We start from the raw sequence: 26,628 nt of genomic DNA, 5'->3' as shown, positions 1-26,628 counted from the left end.
TCCAGCTAATATAGCTTTGAATACAGTCAAGTTTTGTTTTAGTTAGTCCGATTTCTACGGATAAAGTAGTGCATATTCCCTAAAGCGTAGAATGTTGTGCTTTGTACTGTATCTAAAACATAAATCCACCTTCATCACCTTATCTTTGAATTTTTATCCGGACAGACGTTTTTGGGCTGTGCGTTGTTTTCACCGGAAGTTGCGAAGATGACTTTTTAGGGGTAATAAAGCGTGGGTGTTCCTTTCTCAGCTTTGGTATCTTCGTCCAGACAAAATTCGGGGTTGTGATATAAATAACCTAACAAAGTCATTTTTGGGTTACAATATGGATTTGTGTAAACGGTTTTTGGAGGAAACAAAGCAATACAATAGAATTGTAAGCCGGTGGAGCGGTTCTCTATGTCCATTATTTTATCTGTCTCTTGTACTTAAGTTTGTCGCGGACATAAATGAAAACGAACTGTTTTGTCTTGAGAAGTCTTAAGAATTGAGGGCTTATTGATATTGAGGTTAACAAAGCGCTTTTTCGTCATGTCTGCAACTAAAAAAGACGGAAGTTTACTGATATTTAGATTAGACAATCATCGGAAAAGCTAATACAATTCATAACCTGGCAATTATTATCCGTATTGTTTTTTTCGAAGCGTTTCGTGATCAAGCAAATATATCTGCATGCAAGAAGGACGCAGGCTTATTGGCGAGATTTGTAGTGTGTATATGACAATTAAAGCCTTGTTTGTGTTATTTCTTGGGCCCAGTTTTGCAATTTTAACGTTTGTTAAATATTGTTCCGGTTTGGCTCCGAAATTCGTGTTCCAGTTGGTTGGATTCCAAGCGCGTTGCATGGGCATCAGTTTGTTGTCCGTGCATTGTCACGGCCCTGGGAAACTGTGATATCCAGATATCTCTGAAGGGATTAACAGCTGCTTAATAACCGGCTTTTACTCGCCATGATCTATGCCAATAAAATTTCCAGACATCACGAATCCAATATTTTTACTTTTTGGTCTAGGTAAATAAGGCAATCAGGGCATAATATCATATCAAAGACGCAAAGATCTGAATTCATACATTTTACGCTCAGATACTAGTATTTTAATTACAGTCTTTCAGGGGGAATGGCTCGGAACATTCTTATTATTCTAAACCTGTTAACACTCGAGGAGGCGACTAAGGTTAACTTCAGCAGCTTTTTTCGCATTACGAACGTTGTTTGAACTCTCCACTGTTTATTTATTACTCCAAATAATCTTACTGACGGAGTACGGTTTGATCATAAATCAGGATCGACAGACCATCAGAGGATTGAAGATTGGTAATTTTGGATTTCTTCATAAGTGTACAAGTTCTTTCTCTGTCTCGCAAAAGGTAGTTTTTTTTTGTGCGGGAAAGTCTCTCTGCCTTGCTCTAGAAGCCGGGCATCAAATCGAACAGATATTGAGTGAGTTACTGTCAAAAAGTGGTCTTTGGAGTAATTACTCGTTTACCAAGTCACGTCAATGGTTTCCGCAATTTTGAAGTGTTTGATCATTCCGCTAGTTACAGAAGTTGCCATTGTGTGTGTGTTTCTTGTTTTGTTTTTTGTTTTTTTCGTAAAAAATATTTTACCATTAATTTTCCTTGTGTTATTGCTGTTTATTCCATTGACCTGATCTTCTCCTGGGCATGTTTTGGAGCTAAATTAATTCCCTTTGAGGTGAAAACTGTAAACTGGCCTGGTGTTTTTAGAACTTATCTATCTTTTTTTTTTTCTGCACACTTCAATAGTTTAACAAACTCAAATCGTGCGTGTGGTTCGCGTTAAACGCGTGCGAATTGAACAGTTGTTCAAAAGTGTCCACACTTTCTGTCATTGAGCGATACTGGAGAAGGTCGGAACTACACAATACAAACTTCCGATCCGGCAGCTTAAGATCAGAAATATGTTCGACCGTGGTGAGGGAACGCCGATATATATTTTTTTGAAGCGTGATATTCAGTCAAGGTTTGGTCCAAAAATAGTACTTTTCACCTCACACTCAGCGCAACGCTCGAGGAATTTTTTCTACAAATAGTGAGTGACACGGAGTTCAAAAGAATGACAAAGAATCGTGTCATGTCTCTGTAAAACTCTTGATTGAGCGTTTCCTGTTTATCTAGCCTAGTTTTTAGTGTTTATTCAGTCTACGTTGTAGCATCGGGGGCGAAAATCTTTTGGTAAACGCCCTAGCTGTCATTGCTATGTCACCTTCACAGAAAATGACTTCGACACTCGTGACGCTCAAGCCGACAAAACACAGCACTGTTACGCTACTTTAATAATTTGGGGGTCTGGCTAATAAATTCCATGTGCTTTACTGGCATCTATCCAACTGTTTTTGCTGCTTCACTGAGGTCAAGGCAAAGGCCATAGTTTTTATACCTCAAAATGATTAGACCCGGTATCGATTTCCAGTTCTATTAAGGATGAGTCGAAGGGTGCAAAAACAAGGTGCGCGTTTCGTTGAAAATCATTCGCATTCCTTCACAACTCTTTGGAAGCGGGAGTTTTACCCCGGTTTTACCACGCACTGAGGTTAGCAGTGCCCGGTTGTCCACAAGAAAACTGTGGATTTGAATGACAATTGATCAATTAAATAAACCGTTTAAGTGTTTCCTATCGCCACACAACCAACAATGCCATTGGCCCAGGAGTGCGAAGTGTATCATGCTCATTGTTTTCCACCAATCAGCGGATATTTATATGAGATCATTATCCGCCCTGCGCGTGCTATGATTGGCTGAACACCGCAATGTTGTCAGTCCGAGTTGTTTTGCTGTATCCTCACACGTGTCTTCTCCAGGCGAGGTGACGTACACTCTCGGCACCATTGTTTTCAACAGAATTTTGGCGCGTTTACGATCGCTGGCTTTGTTACTGGTACCAGGGCTTAATTTTGAGGACAGTCTCTAACACAGAGAGGAAGTTTGGTTCGCGAGCGCGAACGTGGGTCGCAGGAATTTTGCATGCGGGTGAATTCGCATGGAAGACTGTATATTCAGCAGGGATGTTGTGAAGTGGAAAAATACGACAATAGCTTACACGTGGTTTTATAATCTCCGCGAATGGAGAGGTCCACAGACGACGACATCAATCGTTCGATCCCAAAGTACTCTCTGAACAGACCATGTTCTTGCTACAGGAGATCCACGCTGAATGTGCACACATTTCTGGCTGTTTCATTTTTGTTTAATATTATATTTGTGGTACTTTTTGTGCTAGTATTTTTGCGACTGGATAATGTACAAACTCGTGTAGCGAAACTCGAATCGCCTGCAGTGATTGTGGATCGAAGTAGACACGGTAAAGAAGGAATTGTCATGCTTCCCAAAACAAATTCAACTTTTGGGGCGTCTGCAGTGAATGTTACCGGGCGACCACAACTAATACAGGTACGTGGGATTTCGCATTTAGAACGAAACCGAACGTAACAATATATAATATCTGCAAATACTCGAAATCAAATGAGCAGGCTACATTTCAATTATAACGCGGTGATTGTGTCGTATGATTTCATTTACACTCGAGAGAGGGCTCAACTTTTTGACGTTTGTAATAGGACAGAATGACTTTCAAGAAATATATATATTTTTTGCGTTCTTACAGAGCATGCCATCATTGCACATTTCAAAGAGAAGTACCTCGCATACGCAGCCTACTCAACCTTCCAAGGAGAAGAAAAAAGTTCCTAAACATATTAGAGAGTACGTGAAACGCCAGTTCCGAAAGAGCTTCGAAGACCATAGGCAAGATTTACTAAATGAACTACGTGGAAGAACGGCACATGGACAAGATTGCCCGACTTCTTGCAAAGGTAAGTTCTTATCAGGTTAAAAGTCCAAACAAGTTTATACCAGAAACATTGTGTTGTCTTCAGTCGTTTTATCGATTCTACTGCTTTTCAGACTCGAAGTGCATAACTTCAAAAATCAGACCGGATGAATGACGAATGAATGAAATATTCCGTGTTCCAGGTTTCTGCTTCGTTGACATCCTTGTTACACACCAAGGCGACTAACTTAGTTGCCATTAAGATTTCATTCGGTCGCGAGCCAAAATGAAGTCGATTACGAACAAAGAGATCACGCCACTAAAATAGTATCTGTGAATCACCTTTTATCAAAATCCTCAACTCCTTTATTTACTATAAAGTTTACTGGAGTAGAACCGATGTCTATTCAATAATGTATTGTTCATTTGTGGCTGGGAGCATGATGTGTTGACCACCCCTTGTTAAAATTTTTGTGAAAGCTTTTTCATTCATAATTCAAACTAGCGGCTTATTAACCAATGATCCGTACGATATACTTGAAGGTGTCGCTCAAAGAGGCACGTGAATGGAAATGTTTTTGGATCCGGTGCGGAGAATCCAAATTTTACTCGTGTTGGTTGAACGAAATAGCAGCAAGAATTCCTTTACGCAAAAGCTTGCGTCTGTTCTTGAATCCGTCTCGTTCTTGACAGACCGGGCATATTTAGATTTTAACGCTTTCGTTCTGGAAAGAACATTTATCGGTCATTGTGTATTTTTACGGTGAATTGTTTTCACACAGAATAAATAATTAACAAGGCTGTGTTGCAGTCAATTGCTAATCGTTAACAAGTACAAATTTTACGACGCTCGATTCCTTTCCAACCGCATACAATCCAGTCAGTAAGTTAGCGACTGATGAAATCCTGCGAAGTCAACATTTCGTTAGATGCCACCTCGTGACTAGTTTTTTTTTCTTTAAGGAAATGGCCCCTGCCTGTATCTCAGCGTTCGAGATTCTTCTTGTCAGTAATTCGTTTCTTCTCTTTTTTTGGCGTCAACGCCTCCACCACTCCTACTCTACCCACTTTGTATCTTTGCCATCCTTGCAAAATGACAGGTGTGCTGCCATAAAAGTTTTTTTTATTAGCGTACATACATCTCTATCATTTTATTATCTCTAAAATCACACCATTAAGATTCAATCGGAGATAATCAGTTTATTTGAAGGTCAAAAAACAAACGTGTTGATAATTAAGTGGCAATTCTTTTTACTGGTGGTGAATTGGAAACTTGAATATGTCATGGAGATTATTTTCATAGACTGATATTAAATGTCCACACGTTAAGTTACTTGTTAACGTCCATATATATAATTTATATACATTTACTAACTCAGAGGAAACAAGAATGATTTAGACAATCAATATTAGCATTAAAATTGTTTGAAATACTGGAAAGACGGATTAACGTTGCAAATAATTTGGGAGTCTTGCTATTTACGTTACCATAATTTGCATTTTTGTTGTGGTAATAAAAAAAGGTTTTTGGGGGCTGACAGGCAAGGAATATATTTACATGAATTCTTTGAGCATGCTTGAATCAGCAAGGCTTTACTACATTTTTACGTTTTGTAATATTTTCATGTTATTTGCAGTTCCCTCATCTTTCATCAAATGGCATATAAACTTTTATTTGCTAAAAGGTTGTGGTTCACGTGACCTCAGTGGGTCTTTTTATTATCCTTTTACTCACATGTCTTGTTAATAAATTCAATACACTCCTTGCTGAATTCGAAAGGAACATTTTATGACATTATGTGCACATTTGGGATGAATTGTACCTTGTGTTAATCATATAGAGTGTCTTTAAGTCCTAACTTCAAACAAGACGTGAATATGAATTATTTCCATATCTTTCGTGGTAAGTTATGTTAGTAATGCAGCATTCTACAAATTCAATTAAAATGTTATACTTTTTGTAATTTGTTGTACATGTGCTCAAGCTAAAAGAAGATTGCATAACTTTTCATGCTCTCGTGACTTCTCCTCAAATCAAAATGCCACAAATACTTAGCTAACTTTTGTTGCATAAGGTTGTCCCTTCTTATTCTTGGCATGTTTTTCAAAAAAGATTGAATTCAGTCTAGAAAGAAATATTAAATTCCAGAATTGCTGAGATACCTTGGGGAGAAAAGCTCTGATAATTAATTTTATGCAATGCAAAACCATTCTTTTAAAGTGGAATGTGAGATCGTGGAATGATATTCCACATTGTGTTCATTTTTGTAAAATGCACGTAGTTTTGAGAATGGATCAATTCTGCATTTGTGTTCAATAATTATTGCTTGGCTTGCTGGAGAGAATAAACAGAGACACAAGATATGACAAGATGATAAAAAAATTCTTTCTGTGTCATTTATCACAAATAAGTGCAAGATGATAATAGTAAATTTGCATACAAATTAAAAAGCTATCGATGAAAGAGTTGTTTATAATTTTCTCAAAGGCTCATTGTGTATCTCAGGGCTGTTTTCCTAAGGAAAATCGAACACTTCCACTGCCTTCTAACCTTCTTGAAATTTGCTATGGTCATAATGGTTTCCTGCAATAGTTCCTGGTTTCAAATACAGGAAGTCTAATATGTCATTAGTATTGTCTGAATGATTTTCTAAAGATGACTACTTCCTGATGTGTGCCAAAAATACTGAGCTGAGCATTGAACTGTTTCAATACCATGATTTGTAATTTAGGTTGATAAAGTTGTGGAAACTTTTCCCTCTCTTGGTTTTTGCACAGAGTGATTATTGGGAAGCGACAAGGGATTTAGATTTCACCTTTGATGACAACTGAAAACTGAAAACTGTGAATGCAACATGTGTCCTAAAACTGAAATATTGATCATATTTTTTTATATTTGGCTCATGGTTTTTGTAGTTTAGGCCGGCAAAATAATGAAACACTGGGAACAAGTGTACCAATTTTAGCATGAAATTGTTTAAAATCAGCAAAATCAGTTTTCATCAGTGGGGAGACAGACCAACTGTCTCTTTCTCTCAACTCATGAAGAACTGAATCATTTTATTGTGTGCCATTTAGCTATTGACCAGTGTAAGACAGCAGAAGAGAACACAGAAACACTTAAAGTAGCGATTGCATTCAACAATGAAAATTAAAATTTCCCAGCTGTTTCAGTTAATATTTTGGTTTTCCATTGACTAATTTAAATCTGCTGCTTATTATTCTGTTTTTGTGTCCTTTCTTGTAAATATTAGATAGTTATCACTCACACTCACTCACTATCCTTTGTGATGTCAGTTATCCTACACCTTAATCAATCTCTTTGGTTTCCCAATGCACAGAGGTGCAAGGTGACATGCAATAGGACTTGGGGTCCCTTAGGGGTGTTGTCATCTTAGGCCAAACCACACTACCTCACTTAGATCTCTGCTCCCCACTATTTGCAAACTTCCCAATCTTTTATGACTAAGGGCTGTGAGATGGGGCCAACAGTTTATACTCATTATCTGAGAAGACTTGATAGTCATACCAATTGAAGACTAAATTTCAAATGTAGTACTTTCTCCTTTGTTACATTTACTTAAAACCCTGGAGTTGTTCAGGATGGAGTTTGAGCTGATGGCCTATGGTGTAGTAGACATAGATGCTCAATCTACTGAACGAACCAGTCAGTGGATGACGGGCGCTGGTTCAGCTGGGCCGACATTATTGCGTCATTATATGTGGTTGCATTTTTGGGGATTCACATGTATCTGTGAAGAAAATGTGGCTGTTGTTGTTTGAGCACTTCTGTCAATCTTGCCTGTAGGTTTTGTTCTCTGAACTTGGCTTCACTGGGTCAGTCAAGTTTGTTGCGTCTCTACCCAGCTCCAAGAGGTTTTATCTTTAGGCTCGTTAGTTTTCTTCTCTCTTTAATTTAGAACCAAGATTTGGTTTGATTTGAACTGATTTATTTATAGCATTCACCAATAAAACACTGCATTAGTGCTCTCTTTCTAATTTTATTTTTTCAGCTAGTAAATTTTCATCATTATTTTATGCACATGTATCTACATGTTTAAGAAGGCAAATAATTCTCAGGTTGAAAGAAAAGAACATTTTTCTAAAACAGCACTTAATTTTCTGGTATAGATGTTAATCAGAGATAGTGTGAATTTGTGGTAATGTTGCAAATTTAAATGCTGTTACCTTGCAACAGTGTGGAAAGAATAAGAATCATTGTATGGGGTTATTTAAATGAACTCACCTCATTTTTAAACCATTTTTTTTTTAAACCCAAATAATACTGCACATGCAGGCTAATTCCCTTTACTGCATACAAACATGTACATCTGTTGAAGAGGTAGTGTAAATTGCGTAAGTTTATCGTTGTTTGAGCAAATTTCATCTTCAAAATGGTTTATAAAGATTGCCTTATTTGTTGTAAAGAATACATTACTAAGCTTTGAGAGAATATGAGCAGTTCTGTAGCGATGTATTTTTTTGTTCTCTTGTTATTTCATTGATAAAAATATTTTATGGGGAATTGTAAATAGCATTGCATCATTTTCTGTAAGGGGGTCAAAGTCCTCTTTCTTTGGGTGGCTTTCACTCTGTTGTAAAGGGAAATTGCATCCTAGCAATGATACAAGAATAACAGTCCTGTGTTTGGCAGAACAGAAGTAGAAAACTATGTCCCTGGCTTCAGTAAGTTCGAAGTTTTGGGCAATTGGGCTTTTCATGTAAACTGGGTTTATTTTTCATGTAAACTGGGTTTATTTTTCATGTAAATTTTTTCCTACTTTGTGGCTTAGTAGCAGTTTTGGGAATGTTGTTGAAGTGTGAGAAACAGGCTAATCTCAAGCAAGATTTGTCTTAAGATGAAGAAAAAGATGTCAAGGTTTTGCCAACCCTTTTGTTTAATTACCCATTCCCTCTTTAAACCTCTGGCATCAATGCACTTGTCCCAAACCATCCTTTATAATTTCCTGTGGACTTTTATGCTTACGCCCACGACACCCCTCTTTCACTCCCAAGTAACAATAGACACACCTACACTAGTTAATTTGATCTCCTGGATTTTTGATCATGTTTCAGATTTTTTGCATTTCTTTCGTTATGTAAGGTATCATCATGCCGGCCTTTTGGGTAGGGAAGTTTGTTATTGGATGTCATGACCTTTTCCGCAGGTCATTTAATTTTCAGATTTAGAACTAATCTTTTACTAGTTCTGTTTCTAAGAAAGTATGTTTGCTTTTATTATATTCACCTTGTGTCAACTTGTGTCATACGGTACCTGTCTTTTGTAGCATTTCAGTGTGTGAAAAAATAATTGAACAGCTTTCATGCTATTGTAGCTATTAATTTTGCACAGTCATTAATATTTATTCTGTGTTGTGGCCTCTGGTCATCCTTGCCTTTTTACTGATAAATTCTCCACATTGTTTCTTTTGTTGTTGTTGTTTTTGCATTGGTGCATTCATCTGCTTCAGGTTACTTTCTTAGGGTCACGTATCAAGCTGTAAAAATAGAGAGCAGCCAGAATGTCAATAAATCGGTGTTGTTTTATAAGCTGCTTAATTCAGGAAATATCCAAAACACATTTGAATTAACGCTGTTATCGGAGCCAACTAAGCCTCTTACTCGGGCCTGACTCTACACCTCAAAAATGAAAAGACCTCTTTACTGAAATTTGAGTCGTAAAGCACTTTGCACAACTAAACCCAAAAATTAAGCTGTATCTCTGAACCAATGCTATCTATGGAAAGAAACTCCATGGTTTATGAATGTAAATTCTAAATTCTGTAAAGCTAAGAATACTCTATTGGCCTGGCCCCAGAGACTTTTTTAGTTTAGTGGTAGAACATTCTCACTGTCTTCTTATTAAAAATCAAGACGTGTTTCAAGCTTAGATTTATTTGCCTATGTTTAGATGCCTGTGTATAAAATAATGACAATAAATAAAATAAATTTTCATTCAGTGTTAAATTAAAATGAATTTAATACTTGGGCTGTTACTGAAGAAGCTAACAAACAGATCCATTTAAATCAAATCCTGTCAGGAGTAGTTGGGTTTTTTGTGAGCATTGCTTCTGTCATCACATGGTGATAAATTCATAGATGCCAAGTTGTAGGGAGAGGCTCGCTGGAGATTTAATGGAGCGCCTAATCCTAGCGAGCAACAAAGGCGCAAATTTTTCGAGGGGAGTCCGGGGGGATGCCCTCCCCTCCCCCACCCCCCCAAGGGAAAATTTTTAAATCTGAGTTCTCCTAGATCACTTTTCCTGCATTCTGAGTTGATTTAATGACACATTTTTACCATGTCACTTCGGGCAAACAAACACGAGCAGTGAGAAGAAAAGGGCTCTGGGGTCTAGAATTTCTTGATGTCTCGTCAATTTGCCGCTGATTTCTCGTCGATTTCGCAGATCATGAACAGGTTTACGTTTGTGGAACAATAATTATATATTTGTTAACCCAAGCTCAGCTGGAGATTTTGCTTGCTTGGCTGGAGAGCTGGAGACTTGGCATCTATGCAAATTAGTGATTTCTGCCCTCACAGGGCTAAAACTTGCCATCTCCTTCTGTATTGTTGATTATTGTTTGGCTCCTGCTTAATTAACAACTTATTGCTTAATCTTGGTGTACTGGCAGAGGGAAACAGCAAGCCTTAGCATGTAGATAAAATGCTTCCACTTGACATTCAAGTCTCAGCAGTATAATTATGAGGAGGATTGTTGTGCAAACCTAGTTTAACGCCCTGTCTCCAACCTGTTTCTTGTAGTTCAAGAGGCAGAGTGCATATTTTAAACAAATTTGTGTGTAGATTTTCATCTATGATTCTATATGTTTAGGTTCATACATTAGGTTTTACTCCTAAGGGAATCTGTTTTTCTTTAGTTACCCAGTGATTTTTTTTAGAATTTACTACCAGCTTGTGGATAGCTTTTGATACACTGAGTAAGCCCAGTGACATCAAAAGGTTTAATTTGTTCTGGCATTTGTGTTGGAACTTTATTTGAACAATATTGTTTGGTTTAGCAGAGCAACCCCATATTTGGCCTCAAAATGCAGTAAATTGTCTTGTCTCAAGTAATAATTATTATTTCCTTTCGTAATCTTTGTCATTGTAAATATATTATTTAACTATCTTATCTTTGCTCCACCCAACTCGATTAGCCTTGCTAAATTTGGGTGGACAAACTTTTCATTGTAACTAGTATTGTTTGTAATAAACGTTGTTGTTGTTTACACTGTGACATAAGCATAAGAGAAAGCCGGGTGCAACGTAAACATAAGCATAAGACGGAGGTGTCTGCTGTTTTGATGCCAGTGGGTATTCAATTTAATAGTGTCTAAGATGGCGTCCGAAGGTACTATTTTTACAAGAACCTTGCTGGGGTGATTCACAGCTATCCCTGCTTTTACGGCAAATCGTCAGATGATTTCAAGAATATGAATAAAACAATCTTTGCTGGATAGATGTTGCAGTTCTCGTGCCAGATTATGAAAGTCTCCTTGTTCTTTCGTCTTTCAGAAAATATCCCTTACCCAACAGGACCTCTTTCTGTTTTCTCCTTCTCTCTCTTGTTTCCAACATCGTCGTGGTCTTTCTACGTAGCAGCAGCAGAAGGGGGATAATTTCGTCTTTGTCTGCCATTTTGAAATGTGGCTTGGCCCATTCTCCAGCGAATTTTTTTCTGGAGCCAACTGCACTTGTGTATATCACTTCTCTTATGCTTATCTGACAAGTGTGAAATTTTTTTATGCTTGCGGGTATGTTGCAGTGTAAACCAGGCTTTAGAGCCAAAAATGAAACGTTTTGGGGAGGGGATGCCAGGAAGGTGCAGTGTTCCTTCTGTTTTATCCTATATGCCCAGGTGATTGAACATCTGGGAATACATTGTACTCCATACTTTACTCCTTAATGAGTGAGACTGTCATAGCGACTCTCGTGAGTGCTTCCCACCTCTGCAATGGTACAAAGGTTGATCAGTTAATCTCTATCTGCCTTGAGGGTCGTCTTTGGGTATATCTGTTATTTTGTGTGACCAGTTACTGGATTTACATCTTTCTCTTTGTCTTGGTATAATGATTGTAACTTCGTTGTAACATATGTGCTATATTGTACAGTACAAATGAACTGTTTCTCTTTCTTGCCCTGTCAAAATTGACTTTCATTCATTTAATTACATCTGGCAAAGGTGCTCTGCTCTGGGATCAAACATGAACCATACAGTGCTGCTAGGGAATCCTTACACTCACTTTTCCATAATAATTATTGACCTGTTGCCTTCCTAATTCAGTCAGTCCCTTCCTCAAAGCTGTTGCTTCCAGTCTTTGTATTAAACATGCTTCCAAACTGCTATTCCAGGTGATTGAGTTCGAGGACCTGCTCATAAAGTGAAAAACTTTGAGGTTAACTCAATTGAGTTGTACAAAGTGAATGTAGCATGTTCTTTTGTAATAGTGAATAATTATTATATGAAATTTAGCCTAAATAGGTTCATACTTGTAACGCAAATGGTAATTGAAAGAAATGTAGGCTGTCTAGGTTCTTAAATAGGTTCTCATTTTCTCAACAACAAAAAAAGTTGCATTGTAGATAGTAGAATAAAGTGGTATTCAGCTTTCGTCCCCTGTGAAGCAGCGAGGTTTTCCCTATCCCTTAAAAAATAATAACCTGTTTCAAATTTTAGGGTCAACAGGTTCTTGTTTAGACGGGGGTCTAATTGTCAAATTTTATGCTAACAGGTTCTTTAGAATAGGTTCTTTCTCAAGGGGTTTTACTGTATTAGAATGTGCTAATTGGTGTTTGTTTTTTTGGAAACTTTCTGTTGCTGCTATTGATTGCTAAACCAAAACCCTGTTCCTTTGGTGCTCTGTGATGGCAATGATGAATCAGATTACCCCAAATGAACAGACCCTTTTTTTTTTTTAAAATGCCTAGGAAAAAATGCATGGTTGCTATTTTTCTGTATGAATGCTGCAGTAGCCAAAACTGTGGCAAAACTTCCTTGATGTTACGTGTAATTTTTAGTAACTTTTGTCCAGACAAGGTAGCTGTCAAGTGCTTTGAAAAGTTTGAAAATAATTATTGCTTTTAACTATTTGCCTTAAAATAGATCTAAATAATGAACGTAAAACACTTAAATTGTTAGTTACATGCTTTATTACAAAGGTTTAACCCTCAGCCCGTGGTGTTCCCCATTGACGAGTAAAATCGTCTGGCGTTAGACAGAGTAAAATCTATAAGTGGCACTATTGGGAGTGAAAGGGTTAATGGGGACATAGTTTTTGAGTGAATCTAGCTGTTGTTAACCCTTTCAGCCCTGTGGGGTTCCCCATTGACGAGTAAAATTGTCTGGTGTTCGACAGAGTAAAATCTATGAGTGGCACTATTGGGAGTGAAAGGGTTAAAGCATCTGCTCGGAAATGTAACATTCCATAGGTTCTAATGGTAATGAGAAAAAAGTTCCTTCTTGAAACATTTCAGTTTAAGAAAATGCAATATAATATTGCTCAGAATTATTTTAATCATCAAAAGAATAAATTGTTTAAAAATTGGAAGCAGATGTTGTTTCACTGTTGTCTGATATCACTATCAATACAAGAGACAATATCTTTATGTGTGAGATAATTTCTAATATCTTATTTTGTTAATGACGTCAGAGAGCATCAAAACGTCAATAGTTTCTTATTTTTTAATAGGTTTTTCAAATTCTTAAAATGTTGTCTATTTTTTATTTTTGGTTAATCATCATGTGCCCGGCTATGAACTTTGAAATCTAAGGGCGCTTTCCACATGACAGAACTTGTCGCCAGACCCGTCAGTTTGCAAAGAAAATACAACAATTTGAAGGAACACTTCCATGATAATCTGTCGCATTCTTCTGAAGGATTATATATCATCCTCGAAGTGTGTTAATTTGAAGGGATTGTAGAGTTAGTCTCCCAAATGCCCGGCCTGGCCGGTTGGTTCTGTCAAATGAAAAGCCTCCTAAGTGTGTATTAATTGAAAAAAAGAACATGTCAGTGGTCTATCAATTCAAATAGTGATAAAGAAACAGTTTCAATATCTTAGAACATGCCATTGTCTTCCATCAACTCTACGAACTCTGGAGATATTGCTTGAGTCATAGAAGTTAAACCAATTTAATGCTCACTCCATGGTTTACCTTACAAGGGTTTATGGTTGGGATGTACAGTAATGCTATGATTTTATATAGTAGCTGAAACCATATCCCAGATTTGTTGTCAGCTCAGTTAAAGAATTGATGGTAGTCACGTCCAGTTTCACAGTGCATGAAGAAATTTGCCAATGGCTGGTTGAATGTAAGACAATAAACTAACTTGTATATGTTTATTTATTTATTTCAAATTTTCCAAATAAATAATTGTATATACAAACACTTATGTAAACAAATGAAGTGGATGAAACGTTCAGAAACCACAAGACTTTTATGAGGAGTATCCCAGGGACAAAATGACTCTGTAGATGATTTACCGGTAAATGAGTTAATACAATATGAGTTAACAGATACGTGAAAGGAGTAAAGTGGATGAAATTAAAGAGAGTTAGGTGTACAATGTAATGGTTGATTAAAAATGCAAGCATTCTTTTCTGGAAAGAGAGGAGCCACTCAGAACAAGTGATAGCAATCAGCAGAGAATTCCGGACTTAAGCCTTGAAGGAGAATGGTAAACTGCTTGTCATAATTTTATTAGTTCTGCAGATATGAGAGCAAAAATTAGAGGCGGTTCTGATATGGTACTCTTTTATATCACCACACCACTTCAGGTGGTGAAGATTACAAAATGAACAATTGTCTGGATGATTGTTTCCTGAAAAGGTCGACTTTTTTTTTTCTTAGATGTTGAAGACATTGTCATAGAGGTTGGATTGTTGAGAGGATATTTGAGAGTTGTTTTCATTTCACTGGACAGATTTTGCAATCTGGTTTAAACATCTGGCCCTATTTTTCAAAGCATTTCAAAGCATTTGGCTCTATCCGCTTCTTGAAGAAATTGAACTAACTTTAAAAACTCACAATAGGTAATGTAAGACAGCAATGCACAAATATGCATTGTGTTCCATTTTGCAATGCATTTGAACCAAAGTCTGTGTGTGTCGTTACTTTATTCTTCTGATGTTCTAGAACAACCATGAGGTTAAACCTTTGCCTTGAACTTTAAAAACATTTGAAGATATCTCATCAGTTAATTATTGTTTTTATCAAATTATGTACAAGCATTTCCTGTTTAAGTCAAAACCAAGATTGTTCCATTAGCTAAAAGTTAACCATGCAGGCTTGATGTTATAAATAGTAAAGGAGAATACATTGCGAATTTGCCTTGATAAAGCTGACTCTATCTAATATTAAAGTGTGAAAGATTCTGATAAGATACGGTATATTACAATAGGGATTTATTTCGCCCTTGTCTTGAGTGGAAAAACGTTTATGCCAAAACATTTGTTATTTCACTTTACCAGATTTCTGATCTCTTGATTTGTGTGTTGAAAACTTTTACTTTGAAAGGTCAAGAAATCAAGCATTTTTGTCATACTTATAAAATAATTTTTTTGTCTCTCACCCGTTAACCCAAATCACAAAATTATATTTGACATTTTGCTTTGTACGAGGTGTTACATTTCCAAGGTAACTTTGGAAAAGAGTTTTGCAAACGTGATGGTAGAAAATTTGTCTGATGACTTTTAATTTAACCTCATCAGCAATTCTTAATAATCTCCTGTACTTGTAGTGTCTGATGGAAGGCATGTATTACTGTTTCCAACTATCATTGACTAACACTCTTCGTCTTAATTACTATTCCTTTTTTTAATTGATAGCTTGTGCTTTTTGTATAGTTTGCTGTATTGCTGGTAATTTACAGTATTGATATTCGTTTAAGGACGTTCGCGCGAAAATTTTTCAACAATGATTTTTTTCTGAAACTTTTACCACTGTAAGATGATGAGTTAGTTATGTCAGAAATGTAAAAAAAATGGGGGGTCACTGACTTCGTTTTGGAGAGAACATGCCCGGAAAACACCCAAAATGTGACAAAATCGGGCTTCGTTAGCGAATAAGACCAGTGTCTGTAAACCCAAATATATTGCAATCAAATCTTTGAAGTGAAATCTTCTCTGCCAAATATTATTTAAGTGGACTTATTAAGTGAATTTAGTCAACTGGTGAGGTTCCTTAAAGATCAAGTTCGCATTTAGACCACAGTTTCACGCGCCTTGCAGCCGCAAGATGGCAGGATTTGATGTCCCGTGAGCAGAAATCTTGAAATTTTTTAACTTCCCACATTGATTTTTTGTTCATTTTTGGACAACGTGGAGAGAAATGTAAATAAAATCCGTTTCTGGAAAGAAAAATAGGGGTCACCGAACGTCCAAGACCGTTAAATCCAGGCAAAGCTATAGCAATGGCCTTTTGCCCTATCATTTCTCATTTTATTACTTAGCGCGCGCGCTCGTGTATAACATGGCGTGTGCATTTGCGTGCGCAGTAAGGATGCGCAGAAACAATTGGCACGAACGTCCTTAATTTATCCATTGTATAAATGTATTTTGTTGTGTTACAAATAATTTTTTTTTTCTTGACAAAAATCAGTGATATTGAGAAAGCACAGACCCTGCCAACTAATCAGCTGAAGCATACCTTTTGAAAACAGTTTCATTGCTTTTAATCCCACAGGATAATCTCCCCAGTGGAATGTTAGTAATATTAATTTTACTTAAGATGGATAAAACGTTTCTGTTTTAGTGTACAGTGTACATTGATTTGTTAAAATTTCGGTTTTTTTCTCAGCTACTCCTTGTAGCTTGAAACCTGGCCTAACATCTACAAGGTCTAAGTCTGTACATTTAAGTTTGTTTGTTAGACTTAGTCCATTATTCAATAATGATTATGGAACAGTGATACCCCTTGACATAATCATTTTTCATCACCCTTTTCCTGCCATTATCTCATGGTTCAAAGATACTGTTTCAGACTTGTTACTCTTGGTCCCCTGAGAGGGTGAAAAGATCAAGATACTAGGATTTTCAATACCCTACAGTGTTAGCTCACAGTGGAAGCTTTATAGTAATTTAATACCAATGTCTTGTCTCAAATTATATCTAATGGGGGCAGGTCTATGGATGTACAGTAGGGCCCTCCTGTTTTTGGTTTTTAAAAAACATTCCCCCTTCCTTGCACATCAGACATGACCAGACCAATTCCTTTTTTTTCCCCACATGATATTGTTTTCTTCTTTTATTGAATGCATTCTTTTCATAATTATTTGCACACTGTACTAGGGTTAGGGATGGGGAGTTATGGAAGGTAAAAGATTTATTTTGTGTTGATGAGATACCAGTTTAAATAGTTATGTTGTTGGTCTTCTGGGCCCGGTTGTTTGAAAGCCAATTAACTTAATCCGGGGATTAGCGTAAACTTTGGTTTCATTCTTTCAACTTTTTTTGTAAAAGTTTCTTTTGCTTGTTTTTGTTTTTCAAGATTGACTTCTTCTAATGTAAGGTTTGTGGAATATCAGCCTTGCTTGAACAGTTTTTGGGAGTAGCGAAATAAACTCCTTGATTAATTTTTAATCTGGGATTAGCGTTAATCGGCTTTTGAACATCCAGGCTCAGGTCGGTGGACTTTACTACTCACCCTTACCAAAATTGTAACAATCAAGCATCCTGCTTAAAAGGTGAGGCCTAACCAGTGGACCTCATCACCTGATGAAGACTAGCAGTATGCAGTCCAAATGTCATGATCTACATCACAAGTGACCACATCGTGAGACAAACGAGAATACTTTATTATTATTAAACTCTAACTTGTAGTTTTTCTGGTACTTGCAATGTGCTTTTTGTCTTCAGAGTCCATTGGGGTCCAAGGCATCTCTGATACTTGATATACCGTGGGTTAATCTGTAAATGACCTTTTTAAAATAACAGTTAAATTCCCACAGATTGCGATGATTGCTTTGTTTTTAAAAGTCAATTTTTTTTTCATTTCTCATGTAACATTCAGTGCAAGACCATCAGATTGGCTCTTTTTAATTTTCCGTTTTCCAAAAAAGGCTGCATTTTTAGATTTAGTTCATTCTGGTCTAAGATTGGTAGATCTGTTGTTTTTGGTTGATGGCTGCAAAGGGAAAAGTAACCCCCAAAATTAGATGCAGTTATGTCACATTTTTGGGGAAAATAAGATTACATTGTGAAAACTGAGGGAAGATGACTGGTATTTGTGTAGTTTTGATGGTTTCTTTGGGTTGAGTTTGTTTTTTGAAGATGTTCTTTTGGGCTTATCTGTTAGTAAGTGGGCTTAATCTGTCTGACATAAAGGATTAATCTGTCTGACTAGTTATTACAAAAATCCTTACTTTAATTGTTGCTCTAAGGTTGTCATTTTTTCCGTAAGAAAATAGAATTAAAGATTTTTGTCTGTCCAAGATATTATGTAATTTCCCCTTAAGAGTTAATCTCTGTGTGAAATTAGCTATCTTATTGATCTGTTTGTGATTTATCCAGTGCTCGAAATTATAGAAATAAAGGTTCCAGGGTGTCCCTGTTTCCAAAGCCAGGCAACTAAAGCTGTAAATCTGGTTGCCCTGATTAATGCTTGGTTGTGCATTAGGAAACCCCCTACAATCAAATGGACACTGTGTTGAGATGCAATCTCATGGCATTGGAGCTTAAGTATCCCATAGTTCCAAGTGTGCGCCTCTGGTTTTTTTAGCATTTTCAAAGTCATCAATCTCCATCGCCTACATGCCTGTGACATTGTCTATTGAATTTTCCCATCTGACAATTTTTTGTAAATGTCACAGACATTCAAACATGGGAAAATGCTCAGCTGTGTCAAATTAATATTTGTTAAGTTCACACTGCTCAGCCTCTCAGACATTGCCAGTTATGTAATATTGTTCATTTTCTATTTTTGGCTCAGTTGTCTGTTGTTTTTTCTTGGGCCAACCACGCATTAATGTGAACTCTTTGATTACAGTGGGCTATTGGATGAAATAGTTTTGGTTTTAAATTGTGCAGAAGTGAAAAAAGCGTTGATATTTCGAAAAATTACTTTCCGGTAGCTCTCTTTTGTATAAAAAGTGAAATACAAATTACATGTATTCTCCTAAAACAACAACTTTATTATTACTTTCTTACACAATTCAAAACAAGCCAGTCCCTTGGGGGAAAAAGTATTGGCAAAATGTAAGCTAACTTTCTAGGAAAAAGGGAAAAACTGTGGTTGGAGGACAGATAGGTATGTGGAGATATACAAACTAAGGACATAGGTCCCAATCCAGCATTCACTGGGCTGTTAAGTTTGGGAAAGCAGACCTAAGCCATGGGTCAAAACTCACTTTGATCCAACCGGCGTCCACAACCCTCTTGAATGGCACTCTTCAAACGGCACACCCCATAATGTTTGCTGACTGTCACTTGAGCCCACTGTCACTCCTGTGCGTCCCTTTACAGTAATTCCACTGTTGTTAAGTGAGCCCGCACAACATTAAAAGTATTATGTGAGGATTCGGCCGCTAAGTAACCGCCATATATGCTAAAAACAGTGAGTTTCTACCCATGGCAGAAGTGTCTTTTCCTGTACTTGTCAGCCCAGCTGACGCAAAAAGAAAAGAGAGCTTTATGCTGGCAGGGAACATTTATAGTTTACTGTACTAAGATGTTTGTTATTCTACAGGTGCAAAGGGGGATACTGGCAGTAGAGGTAAGTTACCAAAAGCCACAAGCTCTAATTTCATTGGACGGGATTATGATGGTGCATTTCAGGCATTACTAAACTGTAAACAGCGAAACGAAACACCGAAACAAGACTGGAGATTGAGCCTACCCTCTTTGCAGATACCACAAAATTCTCAACCGGACCAATATGTGAACATTGGCATTGTTTCCATGTGAGTTTCAGTGTTTGAGAAAAAATAGCTGTTTCAGTGTTTCATGGTTTAGTAATACCTATAATCTATATTTATCTCCATTGTTTTTAGGGTTAGCCTTTATTGTTCCTGTTGTATACTGTATTTTTCACCCATTGTTTTTTTAGCAATCACCAGAGCTGTTGTGAGAACTCCCCTTTCCATCCTCCTTCATCACTCAGAAACTTTCATGAGATTCTTCAAGAAAATAAGATTTGTTTTGAGACCAGTTTTTAGAAGCCTGTAAAAACAGAAATGGGTGCTTTGCCCATGGTTTTCACAAATTTACCTCCACTCTACATGTAGAGTTACCAGAATTCCTTGGGGATAAGGTCTTGTACCTAGGCGCTTCTTGTACAAATTGTGCCATTTGTCATTCACAGCAACTACATAACCTTTTAGGGCATTGTGTTGAAGAACTCAGATAGGTGACCTTATTTATGTATTCATTATTGTCTAAATCAGGGAGAAAGGGTGTCAAAGGAGATCGTGGTCCAAGAGGTGCTGATGGGCAACCAGGGCATCCTGGTAAGTGTGGTTTGAAACCACTACAGTTTAGTTCTTTATTGCTCTGTACAATTCCAGGTAAAAGCAATAATATAATAATAGAACGAGTTTCAATCAAATGTCGTAAAGCCGAAACCAAAGTAATTACTTTGGCCAATCAAAAAGGACGGAGACAATCCAGTAAACCAATCAAAACTCAAAGTAATCACACGTAGCCGACACAAAGTGCGGGAAAATGTGCACGCGTGAGCCACGATTGCTTTTGGTTTCACTTCTAATTGGTTGAAAAAGTGGCACGAGAACTTTGAACCAATCACTGAGTGAAGTAATGCAAAACCAATACAATTTGCTAATCACTTTCGACACTCAATTGAAAACCGCTCTAAGCTTTATTTATTTATCTCAAAAGTTACATATACAATGGATTTACATGATTTAAAAGGGAAAATACATATACTGTGAATTGCTGTTGAGTAAGTAGTAACAACATACAAAGTGTTGCAGGTCTTACTAAAAACGAGTTAGTGTGTCTTTGTGTTTCCTGATTCAAAGTGGTAGTTCTGAATCAGTAATGTATGCTTTTATTTCAACTTACTACAAGTGCTTTAACTAGTGTTTGAGTCTCATATCTTATTTCTTAAGGCAAGAGACAAGTTTTTAATTCTAGTGCAGAAAGAGGGGTTGCTTATTCTGTGTTTTCAATGTTCATCTTTAACATGACAGTGCCTTTGTATTAAGGGCAAAAAAAAGCTGACAATTGGTTGGGAAATTTTGTTCGAAAGTGGTGATGTGAAGCACCTGTGCATTCACAAAGATAGTTTCCGAGAAGAAAACAAGAGCATCTTGAAAGACAGTGTCACTATGTGCTCTGTATGTCATACACGTACTTTCCATGTAGTGTTATTTGTTTTAAGGCCCACCTTCAACCGACAGGCTTTTCGACCGTTTGTTTTTGTCATGGAAACTCGAATAGCTTATCGTAGCAATCTGATCGGATGAACGTCAGCTTTGGCAGAATTTTCATACATGAAAATTGTTCCACAGCACACAATGGCTGTCGGTTTAAGGTGGGCTTTTAAGGAAGGGGATAGCAAGGAGTTGCTTAGATGAAGGGGATGCTTGATTAACATGTTAAGTGGAGGCTTTTATTAAGGTGGCTGACAATTGATGATGTGCATTAATTTGAGCGATAGTTTGTATTGTCACTGATGCATATCAAAAAGGCAATTATAATGATATTTGGTTGCATTATCATTATGAAGGTATGAATGGCAACCAGGGCAATCAAGGAATTCAAGGTATTGTGGACATGTATTCTATGATGTTACTTTGCTTATTCGATCATTCTTTTTTATTCACAGTATTTATAGGATGGGAAAAAGAGAAAAAACAGAACAACAGTAAAGTTGTTTGAGAAAATGATGTATTTAACAACTATTCCCCAAAGTGGAGGTGGCTTACTGAACCACGAAGTGGCTAGGTAAATATCCACCACTAGCCACCGACACTGAGGTGAATAGTTGTGTTAGTATAAAATAGTGAGATAACGTAGCACAAAAAGATGATATTAACTCATTTATTCCTTCAAGCTGCGTGGAGTTCACATCAGTGAACATCTTATTTGGGATGATTACATCAAGCACACGGTATCTGAATGATAATTATCTTTAACTGCAAAATAATTAATAATGTAATTTAACAGTCTGAGAGAAGAGCCAGCTCGTGGATTGTTGAATAAATTTGTTGAAATCCTGCGCGAGTTGCTCGGGGGTGAATAGCAAAGGATATTTTGAGTTTGAGTAGGCAATCAGAGCATGCCTTCAACGCTATCCACTGTTTTTAGTATATAGTAAAGTGAGTTAACTACTCTGATTGTACGGAAATGTGCGAAGTGTTATTGAGGACAACGTAAAAATCTGACGAAAGGGAGAAGTGATCCTCACACTTAAGTGCAAGGATCGTTTCTCCCTTTTAGGTTTTATTGATGACTTTTTCGCAATTTCAGGCCCTAAGGGGGACAAGGGAGACATGGGTGCTAAAGGTGAACAAGGAAAAGGGATCAGAGGAGAAACAGGTACTGAAGCTAGTCCTTGTGTGAGCAAGATAGAGAGAAAGACTGTTTTTTTTTTTTTGTTTATGGGGTCCGTAAATTTATTTTGTGGGTTTTGGCCAGTGTGTGAATCAACCCACTTCATCACATACATGTTTGATAACCAATGAAAAGGTTGCTCACTCAGGAGCTTTATAGAAAAACAGAGGAGAAAATGCTGTTTTTGCAATGATATCTGCAAAATTAATTAATGATTAGGCGGGCAAGTCCTGTCCATAGAGACTATTACAACTCTTGTTTATAAACCTTGCGGAACGTGGAAGTTTACTTACACCTTGTTCACAAAGAACGGGGTTCAGGACCCCTGGTGTCGTGGTTTGGTGCACTTTAAATGGAGCGTCTCCCTGTTGCGCGACCCCCACTGTCCTGATGAAACCAAAGTAAAAAATTATAATGGTAGAGCTGCACTCTTCTACAAAAGCTATGAATGAGTCAGTTTGTAAATTTATTGGAAAGTTCATCCTAAAGTGTTAAAGAACCAAAAATTGTCCTAAGTGAGAGAGATTCACAATTTACTTTTTGAAATACCTTTCCAAGGTTTAAAAACAGACTGTTTTACAGTTCTGTGCTTAGTTACCAGGCCATTGAATAGAAGCGAGGCTGGAGTGGACTTTGCTTTGATACCAACCTCATTGCTTTTCTTATGTGCCCTGTAAATCATGTTGTTGTAATACTAATCAGTTTCTATTTGCAAACGGAAAGCAGTGAGGTTTGTATCAAAGCAAGGTTAACTCCAGCTTCGCTTTTATTCAAAGGCCTGGTAAGTGAAATGGTCAATTCTAGGGTACAGATTACCAATTATGTAAGTACCTAAAATTGGGTTGTTAAGTTTCCCTACATTAATATTTGGTTCGACACATAGTTTAACCTTGTTTGTCAAGGCATATTCTAACATTGTCTGTTCTGCTACTGTGAAGGAATACAAGGCTTACCAGGAAAGAGAGGCCCGGCTGGTAAAAAAGGTGACCCAGGACCAAGTGGCGAAAAAGGCGAAAGAGGTCCAAAGGGTGAAAAAGGAGATGTAGGATCATTAGAAGTGAGTTTTCAAGAATAACCTTCATAAACAATGATAAGGATAACACTAATTTTATAGCTAACTAACAGAAAAATATCCATGGTTTTTTACTTGTTTTTTTTTTTTGCCATGAAAACACATGACCTAGGCTTTGTGAGTGGGGGAATGGACAGTGCGCACCAGTGCACTGGTGGCTCAGTTGGTTGAGCACCAGGCTGTCACGCGGGAGGTCGTGAGTTCAACTCCGGCCGGACCAACACTCAGGGTCTTTAAATAACTGAGGAGAAAGTGCTGCCTTTGTAATTACATCTGCAAATGGTTACACTCTCTAGTCTTCTCGGATAAGGACGATAAGCCGGAGGGCCCATCTCACAACCCTTCTTTGTTCATAATCCTGTGGGACGTAAAAGAACCCGCACACTTGTCGCAAAGAGTAGGGCATGTAGTTCCCGGTGTTGTGGTCTGTCTTCTGTGGTGTATCATGGTTGGCAGGGTAAATGCTCGGAGATATTAGCTACACCAAGCTACTTTAAAAATTCGAGGGTAAATAAATATATATGATATGATGATATGATGATGATGACAGGTGAATAATAAGTTGTAGCCGGCTTAGCTTATAGTTTTCTCATAAATACAAATAATACAAAGTTTTTAAAGGTAAGCATGAATGCGAGACTAAATACAAAGCAACGTGTTTTCAGTTAGTTACTTCTCTTTTGTAAAAGGGAAGTCAGAATGGCTTAGCGATTATCAACCATGCCTTCCACCTCTGCAACCCAGGTTCAACTCTCAGCCCCAAGGTCGTGTGTGGGCTGAGTTTCAGTCGATCGTAATCTGACTTCGACGGTTTATCTCTGGGTACTCTGGAGAAAAAGCGACTTGCAGTCAAAATTACATCCGGATGTGAGAGGATACCCTTGATGGGGATAATCTTTGTTATCCTTCCCTTTCATTGAATTGAATGAATAAAGTTGAATTAAATTAAATTAAGTTAAGACTTTACTGACTCCACTGAGGTAAGAACAGTTATCTCTGAGACACCTCAGCAAATACCATTTCAGTAAGGAAGGATGCATATGTCACAAATCATCAAATCTGTGGAGTAATTACATCTGATTATGCAAAGGAGAGCTTCAGGTAGCTGGAGGTAGATGGTCATGACAGGGAAAAACAATCCTTTGCAGGCCTTCCACCCCCATTCCTTTGTTGACACGGTTTCACTGACCCCCTTCCTTCCACTGTTGGACTTGAAAGTAAACATGACAGCCATGATACAATGCCGCTGCTTATGTAGGGAGCAAAGTCTGTGGCTGAACTTGTAAAGTGTTGGTGGCTAACTTTTTGTGGTACCTTTGGTATCTAAGAGAATCCAGGCCTTTGTCAGATTTGCCATTGTAAAGACATACCAGAGCCTTTGCATCTGCTGCAACAACTTTTTGTGTTTTCTATTCGACTGAATTCTGTTTATTAAACCACCAAGATACTTTCCGCTGCAATTAGTGATAGGTTGAAGCTTTTTATACGCGACTACAGCTGTACTTCCATGATGATGTTGTACGTCATTTATGCTCTGAGATGCATGGGTACTGAAGTGCCGTCTTCTTGGAAAAATGTGGCGGTGGAGGGGAGGGGGTTAGTTTGGGAAAAAATCAACAGGAAACTTTAATGTGTACATGTGTGTTTACACTTTAGTTTTGTAACGTAGCTACAGCTGTCACTCCCTCTGAGATGGAAAATGTTACAGCTGTAGGTACCTCTTTTTTTCTGGGTATTGATTTTGAAGTGATATGTGTTTGTTACCTGTGCCCATTGTGGGAATCTTATAACTTGACACAAAAGCCAGGAACTCCTTTTTTGGTTTGTGGATTCATTTACATGTAATTGTCAGAAAGTTAAAGGTATACATTTTTTTTGTCTGCAGACTGCGCAGAGACCCTCTGCACATTTGACTGGTCACTCAAGAAATGCACAAAACTCGCCCAGATCAGGTAAGGCATGAAACCAAAGAGTGGTCCAATTTTGAATTCACCTATATTGCTGGATGGGGCCACACATAACATGCACTTTACAGGCTGGTTAATCTCCTCCGTACGTGTTATCATTCTAAGCTGAACTTCAAATAGTTTACTCCTGGTATCTGTAATCGTAAGTCTTTTTTATCTTTTATTGAAGTAATTGCCATTTATGTAAATTGGTCCAGCTATGTTGTAGAGGAAGTGTAATAATATTACAGGCTAACAGCAACCTTGTACTTGAGCATCTTCTAATCTTTTTCTGGCAGTGTTGGTGAACTTGAAATGTTCTTTTATTTGTTTTTGTGCTCAATAAAATTATTTATCATGTTAATTTTTTCTCCTAATTTCACGTGTGTTTTGCTCTAGGCTAGGAAAACAGTTGAGTAATTTTCAATGCAGTGGCACTTTAACTTAATTCATGTGTCACATGCATCTATTTGTTCAAAGCAAAAAAAAGCATTTCATACTTGAACTTTCCTTTTTTCATCTGCACCTGGTCAAGGATTTTGTGGTAGTAAAATAATACTTCCATAATTCTTGTCTTTACCTCTGTTATGTGCATTTTCCTGTTTTTCATAATTCTGCAGAATCTCAGCTTAAATGCCAATGGCCAAACTGCTTTTTGTCTTGTGTCAATATCTTTAAGATTTGATCATTGAAAGCTAAAGACAAAATTTGGTGATTTGCACTTCAAGTTGATTTTCCTCAGATGTATGAAAAATGTAGTAATCAGTTAACTCCCACATGGTTTTAATCCATGTCATGTTAGCTTCAAGAATGTGTTGCAGTGACCTCTGTCAAAAACTACACTGTAGGCTAACTAAAAAGTTATAGTTCACACGGCAACCAGGGGCCGGTTGGTCGAAGCCTGGTTAGCGCTAACCATTGGTTAAGAGGTATCAAAAGCTATAGGTTTCCATGGTATTTAACGCTGGTTAGCGCTAACCATGCTTCGAGCAACGCGGGCCAGGTGTACAACGTCTTTGTTTGGAGGCTTGGCACATTAGTTCCGCTCATGCTCCTTTGAATCGTGATGATGGCGCTCTTTAACCTCACACATACCTACATGTCATTCATGTCAAAGGTCGCTAATTAGCATCTCTATAAAAGCACTCTTCCAACAGTTTCTCTTCACCCCTGATGAAGACACTTGCCAAGTGTTGAAACATTGGGTCTTTGAAGTTACTTTCAATTCCAAAGCGGAGTAGCTACAAACTACGACTAGGCTAACTTTTAGAACATGAATAAGTGAAAGAGCTTGGAGCAGAGAGCC

The 26,628-nt window shown here is 37.5% G+C and overlaps 1 protein-coding gene across 2 annotated transcripts in view; it reads left to right on the top strand.

Moving 5' to 3' along the window:
* Window positions 1-2,877: 2,877 nt before the first annotated feature.
* LOC137982249 (otolin-1-like) overlaps window positions 2,878-26,628 on the top strand; it is a 28,182-nt gene continuing 4,431 nt past the window's right edge. The window contains exons 1-8 of one of the 2 annotated variants that reach the window (XM_068829329.1): window positions 2,878-3,411; window positions 3,626-3,833; window positions 19,477-19,503; window positions 20,174-20,236; window positions 21,478-21,513; window positions 22,221-22,289; window positions 23,243-23,361; window positions 25,262-25,328. In XM_068829329.1, the coding sequence (XP_068685430.1) occupies window positions 3,085-3,411; window positions 3,626-3,833; window positions 19,477-19,503; window positions 20,174-20,236; window positions 21,478-21,513; window positions 22,221-22,289; window positions 23,243-23,361; window positions 25,262-25,328 (916 nt within the window). In that variant the 5' untranslated portion in view covers window positions 2,878-3,084. The remainder of the gene's footprint in view (window positions 3,412-3,625; window positions 3,834-19,476; window positions 19,504-20,173; window positions 20,237-21,477; window positions 21,514-22,220; window positions 22,290-23,242; window positions 23,362-25,261; window positions 25,329-26,628) is intronic. The other variant, XM_068829328.1, reaches the window with a different exon arrangement.

The sequence above is a fragment of the Montipora foliosa genome, chromosome 13 (assembly GCF_036669935.1).
Source record: "Montipora foliosa isolate CH-2021 chromosome 13, ASM3666993v2, whole genome shotgun sequence".
In the NCBI taxonomy this organism is placed as follows: Eukaryota; Metazoa; Cnidaria; class Anthozoa; order Scleractinia; family Acroporidae; genus Montipora; species Montipora foliosa.
Note: the sequence above shows the minus strand (reverse complement) of the source record. Positions and strands in the feature narration are given on the sequence as shown.